Source organism: Vidua macroura, chromosome 4, assembly GCF_024509145.1.
Source record: "Vidua macroura isolate BioBank_ID:100142 chromosome 4, ASM2450914v1, whole genome shotgun sequence".
In the NCBI taxonomy this organism is placed as follows: Eukaryota; Metazoa; Chordata; class Aves; order Passeriformes; family Viduidae; genus Vidua; species Vidua macroura.
This window is the reverse complement of record NC_071574.1, coordinates 41,317,967-41,339,221: the sequence shown is the minus strand read 5'-3', so window position 1 is coordinate 41,339,221 and position 21,255 is coordinate 41,317,967. Positions and strand designations below refer to the sequence as shown.

Below are 21,255 nucleotides of genomic sequence, written 5' to 3'. Positions count from 1 at the left end.
TGGTAACTTACCACGTTACTAAGGTCAAATAGATACAGGATACACCAACAATTGGGATCATGAATGAACGGTTGGGTAATACACCACATGCTGTCTAGTAATACAACATGCCACATTCAAATTGCTGCTGCTTTATTCTGTATACAATTAAGATAGACAAGAAGGATCTCTGATAGGTAAGATATTCCATCATCCTATTTTAAATTAATGGGATTAGTACTGTTTGAAAGTGGCTGACTGAATTTTAAAAAGTCCATTGTGTTTCTGTGGAATGCTGTTGACAGTTTCTGAAACATGCTTTGGATTCCTATCAAAATGGCTTGTGAGCAAGCTGCTTTAAAACAATACTTCATTGTTGAATTAATATAATAAAACCAGCATGATTGGCTAACCTTTAATCCTGGGACAGCAGCATGAGTTTTTATTACCTTAAGCTTTAGAATCAATATGTCTTTCTTCTTCTAAATTTTACTACAAATGAGATCTGATTCACGGTTACATTTAATCAACTATCCTTGCTGGTCTATATATATTTAAATAACAGACAAATCTTACATTTCTGTTTTAGTAAAAATGAAGGAGGATAGAGACTTAACTGACATCTTCCTAATGTGCTGAGGATTGCTTCTGCTACTGGAACTAGTGTACTAGGGGCAAGCAGCTCAGCATTTTACTGTGGCAATGTACCCTTAATGTATGGATATGTACCACAACATGGAAAACAGCTAGCATTAATGAATTCCTCTGCACATTACTCAAGAAAACACACTTGTTAGCAAGGTTTCCTGTGCAGCAAGTTCTTTATGGTGACAGTTCCAGTAATGTTTAATATTTTAGGGCCTGATGTTGTAAGGCAGGAGCAGCAGGGAGTTCTCAGACTGAAAAAAATTAATTCCCTAGTAATCTAAGTGGTTAAATGCCCAGAAAGCTCACCCAGCTCAGCATCAGCCCTTTGGACACCAGGCATCCCAGCAACTCAAACAAAGAAAGGTGGGTCTCTAATCCTCAAATTGTGACTCATTTCCAACCCTGCAGAGTTGTGTACCATTTGTACCTCCAAGAGCAGCACCTTTCTCTTTCTTTTGAGTTCACAGGTGGGGAAGGAGAAAAGAAAGACCTAAGTACCATTTCAAAAATTAAAAGAAAAATTTAAATCGGACACACAAAGCAGCTAATTTTGTCCTTGGGACCCCTGACCACTGCCCTTTCTCCTGGCTCTTTGCAACACAAGCTACCTCATGAAAAAAAAAAAAATAAGAGGGGAGACAAATTTCTTATGTTAACACTTGCACAAAAGGGTTGCCATTTCCACAGATTTCCCATTTCCTAACAGAGTTATTAGATTCTCCTTTTTCTCCACAGTAATTCTCTCAGATAAAACAGATTCAATTCCATGCCAAAGAAAAGAAATCAGGTGACTGAATTAAGTCAGTTTCTACTATTTTAATTTACTCACTGTTGCAGTGTTTCAAAGCCCTGCTCCTTGTACAGCAGTTCTTGCTTCATCTGAGAGAGTTCTCTCTTCAGCTTCTTAACCTTGTGTGTTAAATCAAAGCAAGAGTTAGAAAATTCCTCTTGTTAAACGATGTAACACATGGTTTTAAACAATTAAAGTATGCACTACATCAGATGAGAGAAGAAGAGTAAATTGCTCTACTGACACACATTTTAAAAAAAGGATCTCATCTCTTCCTGATGTCTATGGGCAACATGCTTTAGTATTAAAGGGACACAAGCAGATTAAATCACATTCCTTATTTGTATTGATACCACACTGTGTTATTAAACCTGAGAGAACTTTAACAAGTAATTTACTCCTCACTTGTTAAGCATGCATTCCAACTGTCCTACAGGGACATGCCTGTTTACTTTTAGTTTTATTATATTTTTACTTTATAATTCCTGGAAGCTGTTCAGTCATTTGCACTGTAAAAGACAAAATGGACTCTTTTTTTCCCTAGGAACCATCCATTCTTTTAAAGCTTTACAGACACTGGATCCCTAAATATATAATTCACACTTATTTAATCCAAAGACAACAATCACTAAAGACATGCAAATCACAAATATATGTGTCTATTTAATAAAAATGTCTTTGGAAAAATATTCCCTACTCTCCCTAAATCTGCACTGTCAATTGCTTCTTAACCTTAATATTGCTATTTGAGATGTCAGCAGATATGAGTACACTACAAAATATTTATGAATCAAGATTAAATTAAAAAAATCCTCCATTTAATTTTCAATGTCATATTTCCCAAATGTATGAAACAAAGTTTTAGGAACCACCTAAAAATGAATCTACTTAAACACAAATTAATCATCAATATACCCATAGAGACAAATGCTTCCTTCAAGTGTGGAGTCCAAGATTTTGGTATTTATACATCTACAGCTGACTCATTTGCACTCTATATACTAGCCAGATATTGTTAGGCTTTCTAATTTTCGAATCATTAAGGTGAAAAAAGGAAAAGCCAGAAGTCCACTGCTGTCACCTACCTCCATAAAATTCTTGCTTGTTTTTATAATCTCCTCAGATATTCAACTCTTGAAAAATTTATTCTACTAATATCATGAACTTACTGAAATTAATTTGAAAATATGCCTTCAAGATATTTTGTATCCATATCCCCTTAGACTTCTTACTTGCTGATATTCTTTAAATAAAAATAATTTAAAAGAATAAAAAAAAAAAAAAAAAAAAAAAAAAAGTATGATTCCCAGCATGCCAGCTAACTAAAAGTGCTCAGCATCAGCAGCTGCTGCAGCTCTCCAAAAGACTTTAAATGCTTTACATTTCTAAAATAACTAGTGATTTACTCAGTCTTTGTGGGGGGTTGTGAATGATACTTAGACATTCCAGCTTGCAGTTTCTGGCTAATGTATTTTCTGTGACAGTAATAAAATGCTTTTAATCTCCATTTTCTTCAAAGCAAAATCTGTTCTCTGGATAAGTAGTTATGTTCAGGCTTTTGGAAACTATCATACTATCATCACTAGTTACTTTAGTTGACAGAAAACTGTTTTTATTTTGACCATACTGAATAGTAAGCATGACAAATAGACAATTTCTCCAAGTATACATTCAGTGCTCCTCAGCTATATTCTCCTTGACTAGTATGAAAACTCAAAGAATAATTTCTCAAGCGTTCTGATCAAGGTTAAGGAAAATGAACAAATATCACCTCTGTGATCCAGCTAAAGTGATGTGTAAAATATGAAACAAGTCTGAATTTTTCTGAAAAATACAAAATAGCTATATCTGTCCCTTTCAAAATCAGAAATATATATTTATATTAATAACAGAAGGCATACTTGATTTCAACTCAGAGGATTGGTTCTCTCATAAACTCTTACAATTTTCCTCAAGATCATCTTCTGAGTGTCCTCTGCTGTACTTCATCATCATTTCATTATCAAGAAATGTGAGTTGGGTGCATTATCCTAGAAGGATGTGACCTACATCGTAATATAGCCTCGGTGTTTACTGCATCATCTCTGCATTAAACTATTCTTAGGCTCCTTGTCTTCTCCTTCAAAACTTTCATGTAATTCCTGCTTTTTCACCACTCTTCAATTGTTCTAACATTCACCCCCTTCTGCACATCATCTTCAGTCACCTGACAGATCTCTCTTTCCTACTCCTAACCACATCTTCAAGCAGGCTCCTGTGCTAACCCCTTTCTATTCCCAGCACTCAAATCCTAATGGAACAACATGGCCATCTTCCCCAGCCCCTCCACCCCTTGTTATTTTATAAAAGTGCATTTCCTACTCACTTGCTGCATGTGCTTAAAACATACTGTGATCACATATGCTTTGTGCTGTTTGAGTTATCTTGCTGATTGTTAATTAAGACCCCAAATGGCCCCACTCAAAAAGTCTACTGCAGGATGTGATCCCTCAGTTTTAGTCTGGTGAGAAAAATATTTCTTCACCTTATTTCATTTAACAGGTGTCTGATTTCTGTCATATTGTCTCCATGACCTATTGCACAACAGGCAGTTCAGGTATCCAGAAGGCTTCACACATGTGGCTATTACACACAGCTAACAAGGAAAAGGCCAAAGGCCAATTCAGAACTTCCTTGAATGCTGTTTCCCCCTCCAGCCACTGTTAACCTGATGATACCAGTAAGCCTCAGATACTGTCAGACAAAGAAATAGGTTTAGTACAACTGATCTAACAAAGTGCAAAATCTAAGTAGCTGGCTGGCAGCTTACTAATGACTTTGTCTCTCATTAAGTCCAAGCATGCATATACTGCAAAATGCCCAAAGCTAGCATATTAGCAAGCATCTTCAAACATTCAAATAAGGGTAAACTGTGGTAACAGCCATACCTCTCTTGCCATCTTCCATGACAACCACTTTCCAGCCCTAGCATCACAGGGTTCCACTTTTTCTTATCTCAATTTTCATATCCAGTGGCTTTGGATGACCACACACTTTATGCTGATACAGATACTCTTGGACTGCACCCTTCTAAACTCTGCAGACAAGATTCAGGTCACCTATTTTAGGCACATATGCAGGACTATGCAATGCCAATAAATCAGGTGTTGGGAATCAGCAAGATACTCGGCTCCTTGACTCAAGAAACAATGAAGAGAGGAAAGCACCTCCAAAAAGTGAATTACTGTGATAAACATGCCTGACTCTCACCTTGGTGAGTAATTTCTAGATCTGCAGTCAATGCTAATGGGAAAAAGTGAGCACAGAACCATGCCTGAATTTTCCCCTCTTGACAAGTAGATGACTATAAATTTCGTCATGTGTTTTGTTCTTCAACAATATTGTCCATTTCCTAAATATACTGGTGATTGCCTTGCCAAAGGAAACATCTGTTACTGCTCCACTCATTTTAGAAAAAAGCTATTGCCTTGTTTCTTCTTTCTTGTTCCTGAGAGGGTCCTTACTGCCTTTGATTCCCCCTACTAAGCTTACAAAAATTTTTCTTCCCACCTCCAGCATTTGAGTAAGTTCCTTCACTGATCACCATCCCTTTGCCTTAATGGATAAGGGACTACAAATCGAGACTGGGGAGGATAAACAGGTGTAGTCAGGAGGGCAACATCCAGACATGAGTTTTAGAGTGCATTCCATCCCTGATTTATACTGGGTTTTAAAAGTAGAATGAGCCATTCCACAGTTCCTTTCAGACATGAATTGTTTCAATTCCTAATCACAACTCTTATGCAGGTGAAGGAAGATGTTACTCTCTGAGGCTTCTATGAGTGCTGCTCTGTGCACAAACCAGGAGAGGGCAAAGGAAGAGCTGAGTAAATGCTGTCACTTGTGCTGCTTCTGCTCCCCAGAGTCTGTATTTCAGCACACATGGAAGAACTGTGCTGTGAGGTGCTATCTTTTTAACATGCAAGCTTTGATGAAATTATTTTCATTACTAACTACAGAAAGTTTAGGCTATCCATAAAGCATTATATGCCACAGCTGAAATAAATGAAATTCCTATAGATATTTTAAATGTCTTCCACACCATTTATTCCCTATTCAAGATAAATTCACTAGGGACTAACCTGTGAATGAAAGTTCTTTCTATGGAGTTTGTTACTGACCATACTGAACACAGCTGACCAAATCATGGATTTGTGTTCATTAGCAATTTCAAAATCCAAACACAGACTTTCATCCTTGATCTAAACTCCATTTTGGGTTTCGCACCAACACTGAAAATTATTTTTCAAACCAACAGAAACTTCTGAGGCAGTTCAAGCAGCTAATGATGCATTTCTCAAAGAAGAAAGATTGTGTGAAAACAGTCATCTAGCTGCAGCTCACCTTAGCCTACTACTTTTCTATTTTTACTCTTCCTTCAGAAAACAAAAGCATACAATTGAAAATAATTATAATATTTCTTTAAACCTACATCTAATTAGAGTGTCTGTCAAAGTTTCCCAAAAAAAGTGTTATCTGAAAGCACCAGAGACAGCTTTAAAAATTAATTTTAAACCTCTGAATGGTTTCTCATTAGAATATTAGGAGGTTTCAGTACCAGGGTACAAGATACATCTGCTAGTTCAAGCTATGCTTATTCTATAATAATAAACTTGGCAGACAGAATCCAAATGAACATGAGTTAAGGACTCTCACCCTTAATCTTGTAGTGGAGATTTCAGCCTTCAGAATGTCAGGGTCATACTTTGTGCTTGATGAAGAGCCTGAAAACACTTTTTAAAAAAAGATAAAAAGGACAAATATTTAAGAACTTTTAGATCACTAATTAGTCCCTTCCTTGATGAATCCACACTGATCAAAACCCTAGAATGTTCTGAAAAACATATAATGCTTTAAAATCTAGCCTTTTATAGAGTAGTCATCATTGCAGCATGGCAATAACTACTGAATAATCAAAATCAAAAATTTCCCCTTTTCCCCCCCTACCACTATATGGTATCTCTCCTCCTTCACTTATCCCAGGATCCTTAAGTAGAACCTCATTCTCCCTGACTTCCTAATCCTTACTCTCTGTTCATATTCTTCTAGCTGAGCCATCTTGCAATCACTTTCTTCCTGAAAGTTTTAATTTCTAAGGAGATCTCAGGAAAGCAGAAGATTTATTCAGAAGTCTCAGAGATCTGGCAGTTCTTCCACAGATGTACATGCTCCTTTCATACACTACTGCTAACAGAGATGTTTGGCCAATAACAGGCCTCTGACAGTGCTTTTCCAGATGCTGATTCCCTGACCAGGACAACAACCTGTATCTATCTTCCACCCCTGGTCACAGCACACAAGCTACAAAATTACTGTCTGCTTTTCTTATAAATCAGCAACACATTCCCTTCTTGGTCTACTGCAGACACCTGTCAACACTGAAGGGTCATTTCAGCATGCAGCCAGGAAGGTAAGAGATCCTATTCACCTTGAATGTAGATTTGGCAAAATTTTGTCTCAACAAACTGCATGACAAAATACATTTCAGAGCCAACTGTTCTAAATCATGGCTCAAAGGAGTTCAATTGTATCAGAGAGAAGAGGATTCTCTCCAGCAGAATAGCTTTATCTTAAATAAATAAATAATGTAGGGATGCTAACTCTAAAAAAGCCAGGTGGTCCTAGCAAACCTTGAAAAGTTCTAAAGAGAAACAGGATCCCCTGCAAGGCAGAGATCAAAGAAGTTACATTGTGTTCTCTACTGTACTTACAGCTTGTACGAGAGCTTGATTTTTCCTTGTAGGCACCATTCAACCGTACATACTCATCCAGTGCAAGTGCTAGTCTCTGTTCTTTCACCTGGTACAGTTCCTTCTGGGTACTGAGAGCATCCTGGGCTATTGTAAGGTAATCTTTTAACATTCTCTCTTGTTCTTGCCGCCATTGTTTCCTGGGATCTTCTATTTGTGTTGTTTCTTTATAGGAGAGAAAGAAATTATTTAAAGAGACCTCTGCTAAAACCCATTGACAACTAAAATTGCTTCTTTGCCTGTAATTCACAGAGCAGTCTAAACCATAGTTTGCCTTTGGTTACTAAGCAGATGCTTCACTTCCCCTGCCACCTCAGCGTGTGTAAGAAACAGAATTCAAGGGATCAGTTGCAAAATTAGAGTAAAATTTCCATGCTGTCAAGCTTGAATTAGCAACATCCTAAAACTCAAAAATTACCTTTTGCATCAGAGTATTTGGAAATAATAGGATCAACAAAGTCTTTCAACACCATCTTAAACAATGCATTTCTGAACAAAAACTAAAAGCAACCTTAGCTATTACATTTTTTCAACTCCCTTCCGCCTCACTTCATTATTTTTACAGCCATATGTTATTCATGTTTTTAGTGGTTATCTCTCTCCTTTCACTCTATAAAAACAATTTTATCTTTCCCCCTGTAACTGAACTATTAGATCATTAACTCTCCAGCTCACCTCACCTAACTCTATTGCTATGCCTGCTAGACATCTGATACAACACACAACTGTCTTTTATGGCCAATAGACAGACAGAGCTGCCCTCCGAGGGCACTTCCGTCCAAGATATGTGGGACCAAACTGCTTTTTTGAGGTGCCTCCTTCTTTTCACTGACTACTCAGGTAATAAAAATGAGTAGGCTGGAATGGGCCTTTAATTTACAAAGGGCTTCAGGTAACATTTTAAGTCCAGCAGCCACACATAACACAGACTTGCATAGGATACATAGACAAGAGGATCAGACATAACAGAGATGTGACATAAGATCACTCTAACTGATGATTTTAAGATTTTATTTCTAATGCAAACATAAAAAGAGGATTATATAATGTTGAATGTTCAAACTTGTGAATATTTCCTGACTTAGTTCAGCACTTTTTGAAGCTGTACGATGAATATTCTTCCTTTAAAGCTGTACTAAGTACAAAAATATTCTCATAAGACATAGTCATGAGAAGTCTGAAATCTAAATGCAAATGTGCACCACTCTTCCTAAGTTACATACTGTAAATATGCATAGATCTACAGAGATAAAAAGTAACATTCAGTACCAAAATATTTAAGTGCAAAGTATTTGCTTCAGAATTTTTCTGCAAAAGTAGGAGGCACATTTATTCTCTGGGTTAGATTTCTGCCACTTTAGTCCTCTGAACTGCTTTACTGTGGGAATCAATGTAGGGGGGAAAAATAGGAACAAGTGGCTGAAGATGTGGAGAGAAAAAAGAACTGCAGCTGAACCAACGTGATTGCTCTAAACTGCAGCTGAAGTGCACTCTTGGGAGAAGGCATTCTTTCAACTCCATGTAAGAAAACATATTTTGTAACAGCAGAAGCTGATAAGGACAGGATCTGGTTAATAACAATTTCTAATAGTGACTAACTACCAGTTAGTTTTTCAAAAGTATTTTCTCTTGTTAATATCACAGTAACAGAAAGATATACAATGAAAAAGCAGCATCCCATAAAACAAACCCTGTAGAATCCTAAACTGACAATCTCTATGGAACTACTGATGCATTTAAAAACAATTAAATACATAAACACACTCCCTCCACCATTTACAAATGTGACATTTCTACTTGGGAAAGGCATTTCTTGGATGTGCACAATGAATCCACAGAGAGTATAACCCACATAAACCCAAGTGTGGCGCATAAAAGATTAAAGCAGAAATGCTTTATACACAGTTGGTTTTCCAATAACCCCAACAGGAACACTCTCTCAAAAAAAACTAACTATAGCTACAGACACACATACACATATACCGTGTTTATAGCCACCTGCTTTTTTACACAAAGATATTGGGCACACAAAGAAGCAAATCAATACCTTTTCTCTCTTAAATGGTCAACACATGTTCCTATCTGTGCCCACTTATTGTTGTTGTGCTTTAACACACTGCACATTCACAGTTATTTACACAAGATAAGAAGTGCTGGTTTCCAGAGCTGTCCTTTTTTGTGAAGCAGGTTGAAGAGCATGAAGCAGAATTCTCATGGGTCAATGATCAAATACGATAAATGCAGTTATGGTGGTTTTTCAGATGAATGTAATGATGTGATTGTGTTTTAAGAGTGCAACCAGCAGACACCAAATAATCTTACAAGATTGGAAGGTCTCATCTTCGAGCATGTTGTAGGTAATTGCTTTGTAGGTTTTAAGTGAGGATTGCTCAACATGCAGCCCAAAGACCAAATGTAGCCCGCAGAGCTCTAAAGCGTGGCCTACAGATGCCCTGTCCTTGTGACTGCAAGAGAAGGACAAAGCTGATCAACAGCACATTATTTTCCATTGCTGACAAATACAAACATTTCCTTTTTGCGTCTCCAAGCTGTGAGTACAAAACAATACTATGATTATATGAGCTAGCATCTTTTATACTGACAGTCATAAATGAGTTAAAGGTGACCCTGCATTTAAAAAAACTGCACACTAACTTCAGCTTACCAACATTTGGGTATTTGCATGTGTAAGTATATTGGCTGGTCAAATTACTCTCAGTCAATTCTAACTGCATGTATTTATGCTGGAACAAATGCTCAGTTGTGAAAATACATTACCATGGAAAAAGCAAAGCAGTATGGAATGACTGTCCTAGAATTGTTACTCAACTTTTACCAAACAGAGAAGACTCTGAAGAATTTTACTCTGTACTCTTCTTAGATAGTATGAATTAGAAAACCCAAAAATGCATCTCTCTTGTCTGGCAAGTTGTACATACATATATGTATGTATAAATATATGTATGTATACATATATGTATGTATACATATTTGTAAAAACATGTGCCTGTCTAACAGCACCGTATGTTTGTTATCTATACTTTCAGTTATCTCTATTTTCATCAGTAGGTTTACTCCATAGAGGGAAAAAACCCCAAAGACAGAACTGTGGATAATATGTCTGGTTCTGTAGCACTACATTTTGAAATGTAGCACTGAAAAGTATGTTCATTTAAGCACATATACCTTCCAAGAGCCAATATTTTTTTTAAAGCAGCGCTCTTTCAAAAACAAATATTTATACTTCTCAGAGTAAAGCCTCAGAAAAGATAAGGATTTTTTTCCTTGGACAAGAATGTTTCAAGCACCTGCTGTTAAGGTCAAACTTGTACACACAAGAATATTATTGGGATAGTTACATGCAAGTAATTGAGGGAAAAGTTTCCTGAACATTTGAAAATGAGTTGTGAAGCCCTTCATGCTTAAACCAGAGTGAGATATAAACCACAAAGGACATCCAAACTTTTTCCTCCCCTTATTATTCAACAGCTAATGTAAAATAAAGTAGGGAGATCTCATTTCTTTTCTAAGGCAGATAAACGTTCCCACTGGTGACTGCAACAGGGTGCCCTATAACCCTGTCTGCAGCAGATAGGAATAATGCAGCAGCTTGCCAGCTAGCCAGATGAGGAGATGTTATTTCTGCTCCTCAGGTGAGGAGTGAGCATTGGTAATGAATTCTAGACGGAGCTGTAGAGCTGCATCTGTTCTAGAAAATGCAAACAGGACTTCAATAATCAACAGTGGAAAATGAAGAAACCACCTCCTCTTGGCAGGGCCTCTCCAACATTTTCTGCATAAACTTCGGTATGAACTAAAGGAATCTACTTCAAATGGATCTTTAAACAAGTAGGCTTCATCAGGCTCTATGAAGACCACAACTTAAGATTAAAAAAACAATTGTGTATATCAACTTCCTCTATCCAATCACAATGCAAAAATAATGATCCACAGTAATAGAATTAAGAGGATGGCAGTGTGCATAATACTCAGGTTACTTATTTCTAATTTGACCTGGATTTAGCATCAAGTAAGCAAAGGTTCTTGCAAAGCAAAATTACTCAATTCTATTAAGAGAGCTTAATTTAAAACCAATTAATTAAACTTCAAACACATTACTGCAATTGCATAGTTAATAAATTTATTAAAAGACCCCAATAAGCAAGCAGTTTATTTCCTCCTATTTTTAAAGATCTGGGTGACTACCCACACTGGGGGGAAATTCTGTGGTCTCACCCAGCGGAACCACACAAATGGCAGGATGGCATGCTCCACCCAAGGACATTCCTGTCACTGAAATGATCACAGCCCTCTAACAGAAGAGGAAGTTGTGCTGGCTTTAATCACACTGCTGTTCATGAAATGCACTCTTCCTGGCTCACTGCCAGTGAAGTTTGATACACTTAAACTTAGGGAAAAAAAAAAATCTGGCCAAAACAATTAACTCAAAATCAAAATGTCAGGACTGACTTTATGTCTTGGAAGTTTTGTTTGTTCTTTTGGCAAGAGCATGCTTCAAGGGCAGCAATGTTATGCATGTCTTTGTAATTATTCATAGGATATATATTATACATTGCATACAGGTGAGAGTCAGGCATGCCAAATTTTTTTAAATGGGATATTTTCACATCTTACGTTCCTGTCTGCTATCAAGAAGTTCTGCCAAATTTTTACAGTCTACTTAAACAGAAGGAAACTATTACTTTATCAGCAGTAGATCTTATTTCCCTAAAATAAATGGAATTACAATCCCACTAGACAATCCCACTGGGAAGAGAATGGCTCCCTGACGCCCCACTGCTAAACGTAAGAGAATTGGACATTTTACTACAGGATTAACAATACGTGGAAGCAATAGTTTTCCAGCATCTCCCCTTGCCAAACAACAGTGTAGACTGGCTCTGGAACAATACACATGTAAGTTGTGTTCAGTCAGAGATAGTTGCATTCAGGCAACACAGAGAACAAATACTCTCAAGAAGTACCTCTAAAAAAACAAGCCAGGTATGCTAGATTGCTACTTGAGGAGAACATATATATACCAAGAGGAGACAAAACAATGACACACTTTTCATTCAGAAGAGAGAACTCTCATCTGTTTAAACATATGCCCATATTATTTCAGTCTGTAACTGTTGCAGAATCACCATCTCAGAAGAGAGGCTATCCCAAGGGAAATTAGCTGACCTGGCAAGAAATGAGGACCAGAGACCTAAGATCTGTAGGAAGGAGAACAGAGGAGAGTTGTATGCCACAGCTGGAGCTGTGTAATAGCTCTCTTTTTTGTCAGTGATGGTTTCTACCATGTCACCTCAAACCCACAGTCCTCACCATTAGACATTCACATGTTCTCTCTACACAGTCTGGTACTTACTCAATCCAGCACAGTCTATCTGACTTCCTAAGCCCATCCAAACACTACTTGTCTCTAGAAGATGACATGAAGGGAGACACATCATGTGCTTGTAGGTTAGGTGAGTTGTGACATGTTATCAAAGGTCCAATGACCCAGTAGGAAGAACAACCCAGCTGGAGAAAGATCTTTTTTCTGGCATCAGTAAGCCTACTTACAGATCTAGTAATCCATTGCATTCTTAAATATGGATCTATTCATCAATACTGTGTACCTTCTCCCTGACATAGTAACTTCCAGGAATATTCCCAAACCTGGGAACCTGGATTACCAGATAGGAGGCCACAGAACTGAGGTGGCTGAGCCCTGAAAAGGGCAGCTGTGACTGGTGCAGAACTACTGCTCGGTGTCATGGTTGAGCTCAATACTCTGTGTCAAGGTGGCAATTTCTCTGCCTGAAACAATAAGTGATAGAAACATAACTCCACTATACCTGACATCTCTGGTTATTTTGCATAATAACTTCAGGACTACCCCTTCCAGCCAAACAAACCCCACCTTCAAGGGAGTTGTGCAGACCTCAAACCCCTAAACACAACAGCTGACTACATTCAGGATCTCTCATCCCTGGAACTTCTCCTGAACCTAGCTGCTGAAGAAAGTGTGCAAGCTAAATACAGACTGGTTTTTCAACAGTCCTCAATAATTTTGCTTTGGCAGGATGACATTCTATTCCATGGAGGTGGTTTGAGAAGGAGATACCTTCAAAGCATCCTACTGCATGCTAAGGGCAAGCTCTTGGTTAAGGGTGCAGGCAAACCAAACTAGGGCCAGGCACAGCGAAGGAGAATCAAGATTTTAATGGTAACTTACACAAAAATGTCTCAAGATGGCACAACAAAACCAAGAACAACCCTTTGACATATAATATCAAAAGAGGAAAAATGTCGTTGGATACCAGCTACCACAGGATAGTACAAGTTAGCTAAGTGGTAGTTGATGAAAGCAATTTTATCAACAACATTATGTAATCACTAGGGATATGTTTATTCTACAAGTATATCCCACATTTCTTGATAAACAAACTGGCTTTCAATCCTCTAGTACTTTTGCTAGTTTTAGGGAGAATAAACTAGTGTTACTAGACTGTCTTAAGGAATCTACTTTATTGTTTACATGGCAAATGCTTTCTGATTTTTTTTTCCTTATTCCTTTTTTCCCCCCTTGCTTTTTAAAACACTTGCAATTCAAACTCAAACAACAATAAAAGCAATTTGTACTCAAAAATTTGTGGAAGGTTTCACAAGTAAATATTGCATCATTTCATACTGACATTTTTGTTCAATAGGTACATAAAAAATAAAGAATTGCACATTATAGAGACAGCAGTTTCAGTAAGACCATGCAAGCCAAAAAGATGACATATTAAAAATGATCTAACACATTGCTGGATACTCAAAGAAAATCACATTCTATCACATAATTAAATGGAATATGGATTCTAAAGAGAGATATGGATGAAAACTAGATTATTTAGAGTATGTTCAAAACTGACTTCTCTACAGTTTGTTTCCTGCCATCGAACTTTCACACAAAAAGCGACCCCTCTCTTCCAGACACTTTCTTCACTTTTCCATTAAATAATTTTGTGGCTGAATTTGGGCAATGAGAGAAAATAAGAACTTTTTCCAGCTATACTCTCCAAGTATGAGCAGATGTCCAAAAAAGATTAATTCAAGGATTTTTACTATTCGATTTCTCTAGACATGGGGCAGAATATGCTTATATATTTCAGAGTGAAATGCAGTAGAAACTCTTGAGGATTTTGTTCTACACTATCAAGCAAGCAGGTAATATTCTGCTGCTACGGCTAGCAGAACAAAGACATAAGATGCAAGTATGATCTTTACATAAATGCAAGCAGGTAAAACCATCTATTATCCAGAGCCTTCACTACTTGAGCCCTCCCTCAGTAGCCAGCATGCACGAGATTACTCTAATTCCTTCCTACAGCCAGAATGCAGAGCAAATATACAAAAAAGATTCAGGGTAAGACATACCACACTTGGGCTTCTGCCATGTGTGTTTGCTGACAGCAAAGAGTCTTCACAATTGATTGCATGCCACCACTTGCTTAGAAGATGGTGGTAGGTCATGGGAACAAACAGGGCACATTTGTGATGATATGCCATTTGACTCCCTCAAGCTATTGGTAATTACAGACTCGTGGTGGGATTTTCAGATTCTTCCTTTTCCGAAAATCAATCTGTCCTACTTTCATAAATACAGATGTACTAGACTCCCAGGCTAGAGCAGTCCGTCCACAAAAGTCCCTGTGTCAGATAAACCAGTTGCACAAGCATAAACTAGCATGAAAACCTTTAAGATTACAACAAGAAATAGAACTCTTATAGTTAAAACATTGTGCTGCAAGTATGAAACAGTGTAAATAGCTAGTCTTTTCACTTTTTTTTTTTTTTAGCATGACTGACTCAATTTTCCTTTTCTTTGTGAATGAAACAGTGATTGAAGGATGTTTCTGGAAAAGATACATTCATGCTTCCAAAAGGGACAGTTAAAATTAAGTAGGGAGGAGCTGCAGTAGCAGAGAAGATAGCTGTCCAACTCCATTTTGAAGAAAAGTGCTGGGTGGAGTTCAGGGAGAAGAATCATCATACTGAATACAGACTGGCAAAAAGGAAGTGATGTGATGGGCTAGGAAATTGTACAGGGCTAGGAAATTGTACAGGGCTAGGAAATTGTACAGGGCTAGGAAAAACTACTCCTTCCTATCATTATCTTTTAAATGCTCATTGCCATTGCCATTCTGCTACCTTTGCCACTAAACATTACTAACAGCAGAGTATTTGTTTTCTGAGTTAACTATATCAATGCAATGAAGAAAACAACCATTTGCCTTGTTATTCCTGAGACTTATCTGAGAAGATATGAATTGAAAGTAAATGGGATAGGTTATTTAGGAACAGATTGGCTGCTGAAGGCAAGGCAGAACTTGTCGCAATACAGGATCCCCTCAGACCATGCACGTGAAACCAGAAGTTTCCTTTTCTTTCTGCCATTACCTCCACAACCGTTCATCTAAACATACCATAGACTGATCCAGATCAGAAAATCTGAGCAGCTGGGGGAAGGGAGAGGAGGTGGAAAACAACTCACACCTCAGGGAGCAGAGCACTTCCCTGTTGTCCATGTTTACTGCATATCCTCATGTGGACACAATGTGGAGACAGGAACTGGATCAAGCAATGACTGCTACTTCAGCTGGCACCACCTGAGAAGTGCACCTGGAAATCACAGCCTCAGAGTCAAAACTGTTTTCTGGCACGGAGCAGATGAAAATTCAAGGCTGTAATTTCAAAATGCCTTTAACCACTGCTACTATGAAAAGTAGCTATCCTCCATCTCCACCTGACTGTTCATTCATATCCTCAGGTCACCTTTCTTTTCTTGCTTGCATAAATAGAGGTGTGGAAAGAAGAACAAATAGCAATCTTTTTTTTTTTCTTTTCCACAATACCAGATTAGTTTCAACGTGAATCAGCTCCCTGATCTGATTCACTGTCTGGCCATGCAAATGTTCATGGCAGTATAAGCAAAAACATTGCAGAGACAGAACAAAAGGACAGAGGCAGCAATAGAGCAGGACCAATACTTTGAAAGATTATATCAGCTTAAAGGTGTTTGCAAATCCAAGCTCTAAGAACATAAATGTTTACATCTCTTACAAGACACTTAATGCTTGATGTGGGAAACCCTGCAGAAGAATTGGAAAAAATTTGAAAGTGATGACTTCACCTGCAGATATATGAAATAAAGTGGAGTAATACCTACATGCTACTTTTAGTATTGCCTTGAGTTCCTAACTATGTTGTTTAGCAAAATTAGTAAATGTTAGCAAATTAGCTGAAGTAGATGAACACATGAGAACAGGTATGCAATAATGATTACAGGAGTCAACAGCACAAATCATAAAATCTTTGGCCTCTCCCAAACCACAGTAATAAGGATCTTGCACAAAACAAACTCCTCAGGCCCTGCCCACCAAATAATATCGTTTCAGTCATGCTCTAACAAAGGGTGCTACTGAGGCGCATTTAAGTTCTTACAGTATTAGCTACCCAGATCATATGTATGTTCTGCCTTGCCAGATGGCCTGTAATCTGGTCTCCCTTGAAGCTGAAAGCATCACATTAAAACTCCTAATTGGGGTAATATATTCATAAAATAATGACCTCAGTCAGTGCTTCTCAAAGTGGGTTACATCATCCAAAAGGATGATGAGAAAGCTCCAAGGCTGTTGAAAAACCCAAACTGTATTTGGGGGTGAAAAAAATTAAATGTAGAAAATACAGAAAATGTGAGATTATAATAAAACTAAATTATCCTTAAACATATTGACACCAAAAGAATCTGAGGGGTTGTTCTACATTTGCAGACTGCTCACAGACAACTCTTAACCCTCTGCAGAAGAGAAGAGTAGGCTTTTCTCAGGTTAATGTGAGAGAAGGGAAGGAAAAAGATCAAGACAAATAATTGCACAGATGAGGAAAATATTTTGAAAAAAATAGTATGTACATTGATTTACATAATTTTTGAAAAAAAATTACTTTATAGATAAATTCAGTAGAAGTTTTAGAACTTTGCAAGCTGCAGTCTAGTATTGCTTTCTCTAAATTATTGGGGAGTTTTGTCAATATCCACTGCAGTAAGTACCTATCTGATCATTAATGGAAACTCCACCCTTAACATTTTCAACCTCAAATTTTTACAGAAAAGGAGGGAACAACCATGAATAACAACCTGCTCATCCATAGCCCTCTGGACTGGTTTGAGAAACGCAACAAAATTGGAGCCATCATAGTAAAAGTGGTCCAAGTCCTGTGGACAACCTGAAACTTCACAGTTGGATCAAATGTAGCTTTGTACAGAGGCACAGAGTAGGAACAACACTAGAAAAATAAATGAGATAAAGGACAGATAAGAGAGAAGTTGTTCAGAATAATTAATTATGGGATGCAAAAGGAAAGACTCAATGGACCTTCCCTCAAACCTTTTGCTGAAATAAATCCAGACAGATGGCAGTGAACATGAAGCATTGTTAGTCACCTCTCCCTACCTAACACATGGGAGCAGATTTCTTCCCAAGGTGCCATCCCTCCAGCTGCTACTTATGAGTCCTGAAATTCTACTTTATCCAACCTGTTTTTCAGGCATCTATCTAATTGTTATTCCTCCCAGCAGTAGGTACAGTTTTTCTCCCTCATTTGGCTTTTTTGTCCAGTAGCAGAGAGAATTAACAAAACCACTTTCAAAAGAGTAAAAGAGTCTTCCTTGTTCTAACATAGCCACTGTACTGACAGGGAATTGTAACAGTTCAAACCCAAAAAGCATGCTCAGCACATCCAACTTGTTACAAAACTAAAAAAGCACTAAGCAGACATAAAAGCTATTTTCTAGAAAGGTTTTTCTCCACTCATTTCAAGTGACCTCCATACCAGAGATTTCAATAGCCTCAAAACATTGCATGCACCCTAGTCAGATGAAGTAGAAGTTATAATCTCCATATCTGATGCATCAAACAAATAACCTACTTGTAAGATTCTTAGGCCGTTTACCACCCAGCAATGGAAGAGTACTTTCACCAAAACACTGTGCAAAATACAGTGTACAAAACTAAAATACACCACTTTACAAAGTAAGTTTCAGTGAAATTGCTACAAAGGAATACATATATTAATATAAGATTAATCAAGTGCACTACTGAACAAACAAGGGATGGAAACTACCTTTAAGTATACCAAAATTTCAAACCATGGATAGCTCCTAATATTAAGGAATTCACTTTCAATGCATAGGAATAACATTTAAGAGTAAAGAAAGCATTTAAATTCTTTCTTAAAAAAAAAAAAAAACAGGCAACAAAGCTACAAGAGGTTTTTAGAACTGATTAAAAATTTTGAACATGCATAAAATAGAAAAAGCACAATTATCAGGGCATAGTGATCTGAAAGCACTCTCAAAACACCCAGAAATGCAACTTGGCTCTCAAAATTTTACTGGTGTATGCCCTATAATTTTGGCCAAAGCAGAAGTTAGAGACAAGTTTAAGCTGATAATCGCATTTAGAGTCAGAAGAAAACCCTTTACTTTCTTCACCTTTTGAATTTAACCAAGGATGCTTGTATGTTTAAAAGTTCATGAGTGTCTAACATTATTTGTAAGATCAGAGGACTCTCATTGCAAAGCAAGGCTTTGTAAGTAAGTGCACAAATGAGGTTATTGGGTGGGATACAGTTCAATATTCTAGTCCAACCCAGCCAAAAGAGGTTAAATCATCTCATCTGCAAAGCAGACAGCCAACCAGTCAGCTACATCACATTTTACATTACACCAACTGTACTGTCTAGAGATCTAGTGACTGCAAAAGTGGCTTAGACAGGGCAGGGTGGATTCACTTGCCCATACATTTGAGATGCCATTCAGAAGGCCACTGGTCTCTTACTGTCCATGCCACATCTACTGACTATGTGCAGTTGCCTCTGCTAACTTTAAGTACTGAAATGCCTGTAGATACCTTCTCATTTTTATGTAAGTATAGGTACTTCTAGCACAGATGCATGTACCTAGATTCAGGTGTTGATCTCAAATAGAACCTTTGCTATTGTGCTGTTAAAAACTATTTCTGGGAAAATAGAAAAACATATCGATATGGATTAATAAATATATAAAGAGAAAATATAAATGCTTTCAGGAATATATTCATTTCAGTAAGCCTAAATAGCACTGTATTTCACATTTTGCTAGTTTTACATGATTTAGACATAATTACCATGCAATTAGAAACATATATAGAAACAGATGTAGCCATTTTGTACCAGCAGATTTTCTTGTAAGCATTTTAAAGCCAGTAATGTTATACCAAAGGGCAATCTTTCCTCAACATTTTGATTCTAATCAAGAATTCTGAGTCTAATCAAGATGAGTTGTCTTTTATAACCAACATGGCAAACCAAAAAGTACTTACGGTTGATGTGGTCAATGTAGTACACACCAATCTGAGGATCATACGCGGCTTCCCATCCCCATGGCAATTCATCCCCAACACAATCCGCAAACGACAAGGGCTTTGTTAGCCTACAACAAGGAAACAATTCACTGACATGGCTTTTCTCTCTTCCATACATCTGTTATTCATATTAATTCCTATTATGACAGAAGCTAAAGAAACATAGCAGGGAGAAAGTTGGTTTTCCTCTTAAAGTAGAACATATTATTGTAAACATTTTTCAGTACAGGAACTCGAGTGAGAAATCCACTGCAACACCCTTCAAATTTGACAGTCTAAAACTAAACAACAACCAACAGCTTTTTAAAAAATTATCTATATTCCTATTTGTCCCCAGTCAGTGAAGAGAGCACAAGATTTCAAGATCACTGTTTCTAATGGCCACAAAAAGTCAAGAAAGAGAACACAGGCACCTAAGATGCAGTTAGCAGCACTTATCAATCCCTGCACTTGAATAAAACAAGCAGCAGTGTGCACAGAGTAGACATTTTACAAGTAACATTTAATGGGTCTTAGAGGTTCACATGTTGCTTTTGCAGGAAGACAGACTATTAAGGTTTTTCACTTTAATAATAGAGCACCTATTTGTTATAAGAACTGGAGTGATAAATACAATACATGGACTTTTTTCCAGCTGAGGCTGACAAAGCTGACATGATCATCTTTTGGTCCTTTTTTAAAAAAAGAAATTAGCGTTGAGTTTCCTATTGATAAATTCACAGATAAATGCCACCTCTAACATAGTGATATATTTAACAGGAAGAACGAGAGATTTAAGGTTTTATTGTTGCCATAGTGACAATAAGATTAAGTAGATATCTAGAGTTTAAAAAGAAATCCACAGAGTGACATGATGAAAAGCAGTTTGTGGGACACACAAGCAGCATTCCTTTGCTCATTGCTGATTAAGTTTTATCACCTAAAACTGTTTTTTCATCTCATCATTAAAATTCTATACAAATAAAGAGCTAATTCATATGTTTCAGGATTTTTTCTTTATTAATTCATGACCAAAAGAAAGAGGTTTATTGACATTTTTGTGAAAAAAGAAAGAGAATAGTACATTTTACCTTTTACAAAGTGAATTGGATTTTGTGTACAAAACACCAGATAGAAAGTACATTACAAAAATATTTAATTCTTTATGCAGCTGTAAAAAGCAAATTATAGCACAAATTTGTCATTGCCCCACTATTGTCCTTATTATTATCATCATCATCAATGGATATGATCTATCAGTTCTTTAAGTTGAACAGTATTCCTCCAAGCTAGGGTTGCAGAAATCACAAAGAATAAGGCTCTTAGGATTCAAAATGTTTTGAATATTGATTCCTTTTCAATTTGTTTTTTAAATTGCAAGCATTGATCCACTTCATCAAATTTCTCCAAAGTTTTCATTGTAATCCTGTGAAGGTTACTAACACTTCATTTGAGGTTCTGAAAAAATTTGCAAGTATAACATAAATTTGCTAATTTATTGCCACTCATAAACTGCTATGTTAAACCACTAAACACACCAAAACTATTATAAAATACAGATGAAATTACCAATGTGGAATTACATTTGGATCACCAGGATACAAAAATACAGATCAGCAGCAGCACAAGT

General features: G+C 37.1%; 1 protein-coding gene across 1 annotated transcript in view; it reads right to left on the bottom strand.

Moving 5' to 3' along the window:
• The window catches only part of WWC2 (WW and C2 domain containing 2), a 94,572-nt gene that overhangs the window by 39,964 nt on the left and 33,353 nt on the right, over positions 1–21,255 (bottom strand). The window contains exons 2-5 of the mRNA XM_053975854.1: positions 19,605–19,714; positions 7,168–7,371; positions 6,113–6,189; positions 1,457–1,536 (exon numbers count right to left, since the gene is read on the bottom strand). Coding sequence (XP_053831829.1) covers positions 1,457–1,536; positions 6,113–6,189; positions 7,168–7,371; positions 19,605–19,714 — 471 coding nt within the window. The remainder of the gene's footprint in view (positions 1–1,456; positions 1,537–6,112; positions 6,190–7,167; positions 7,372–19,604; positions 19,715–21,255) is intronic.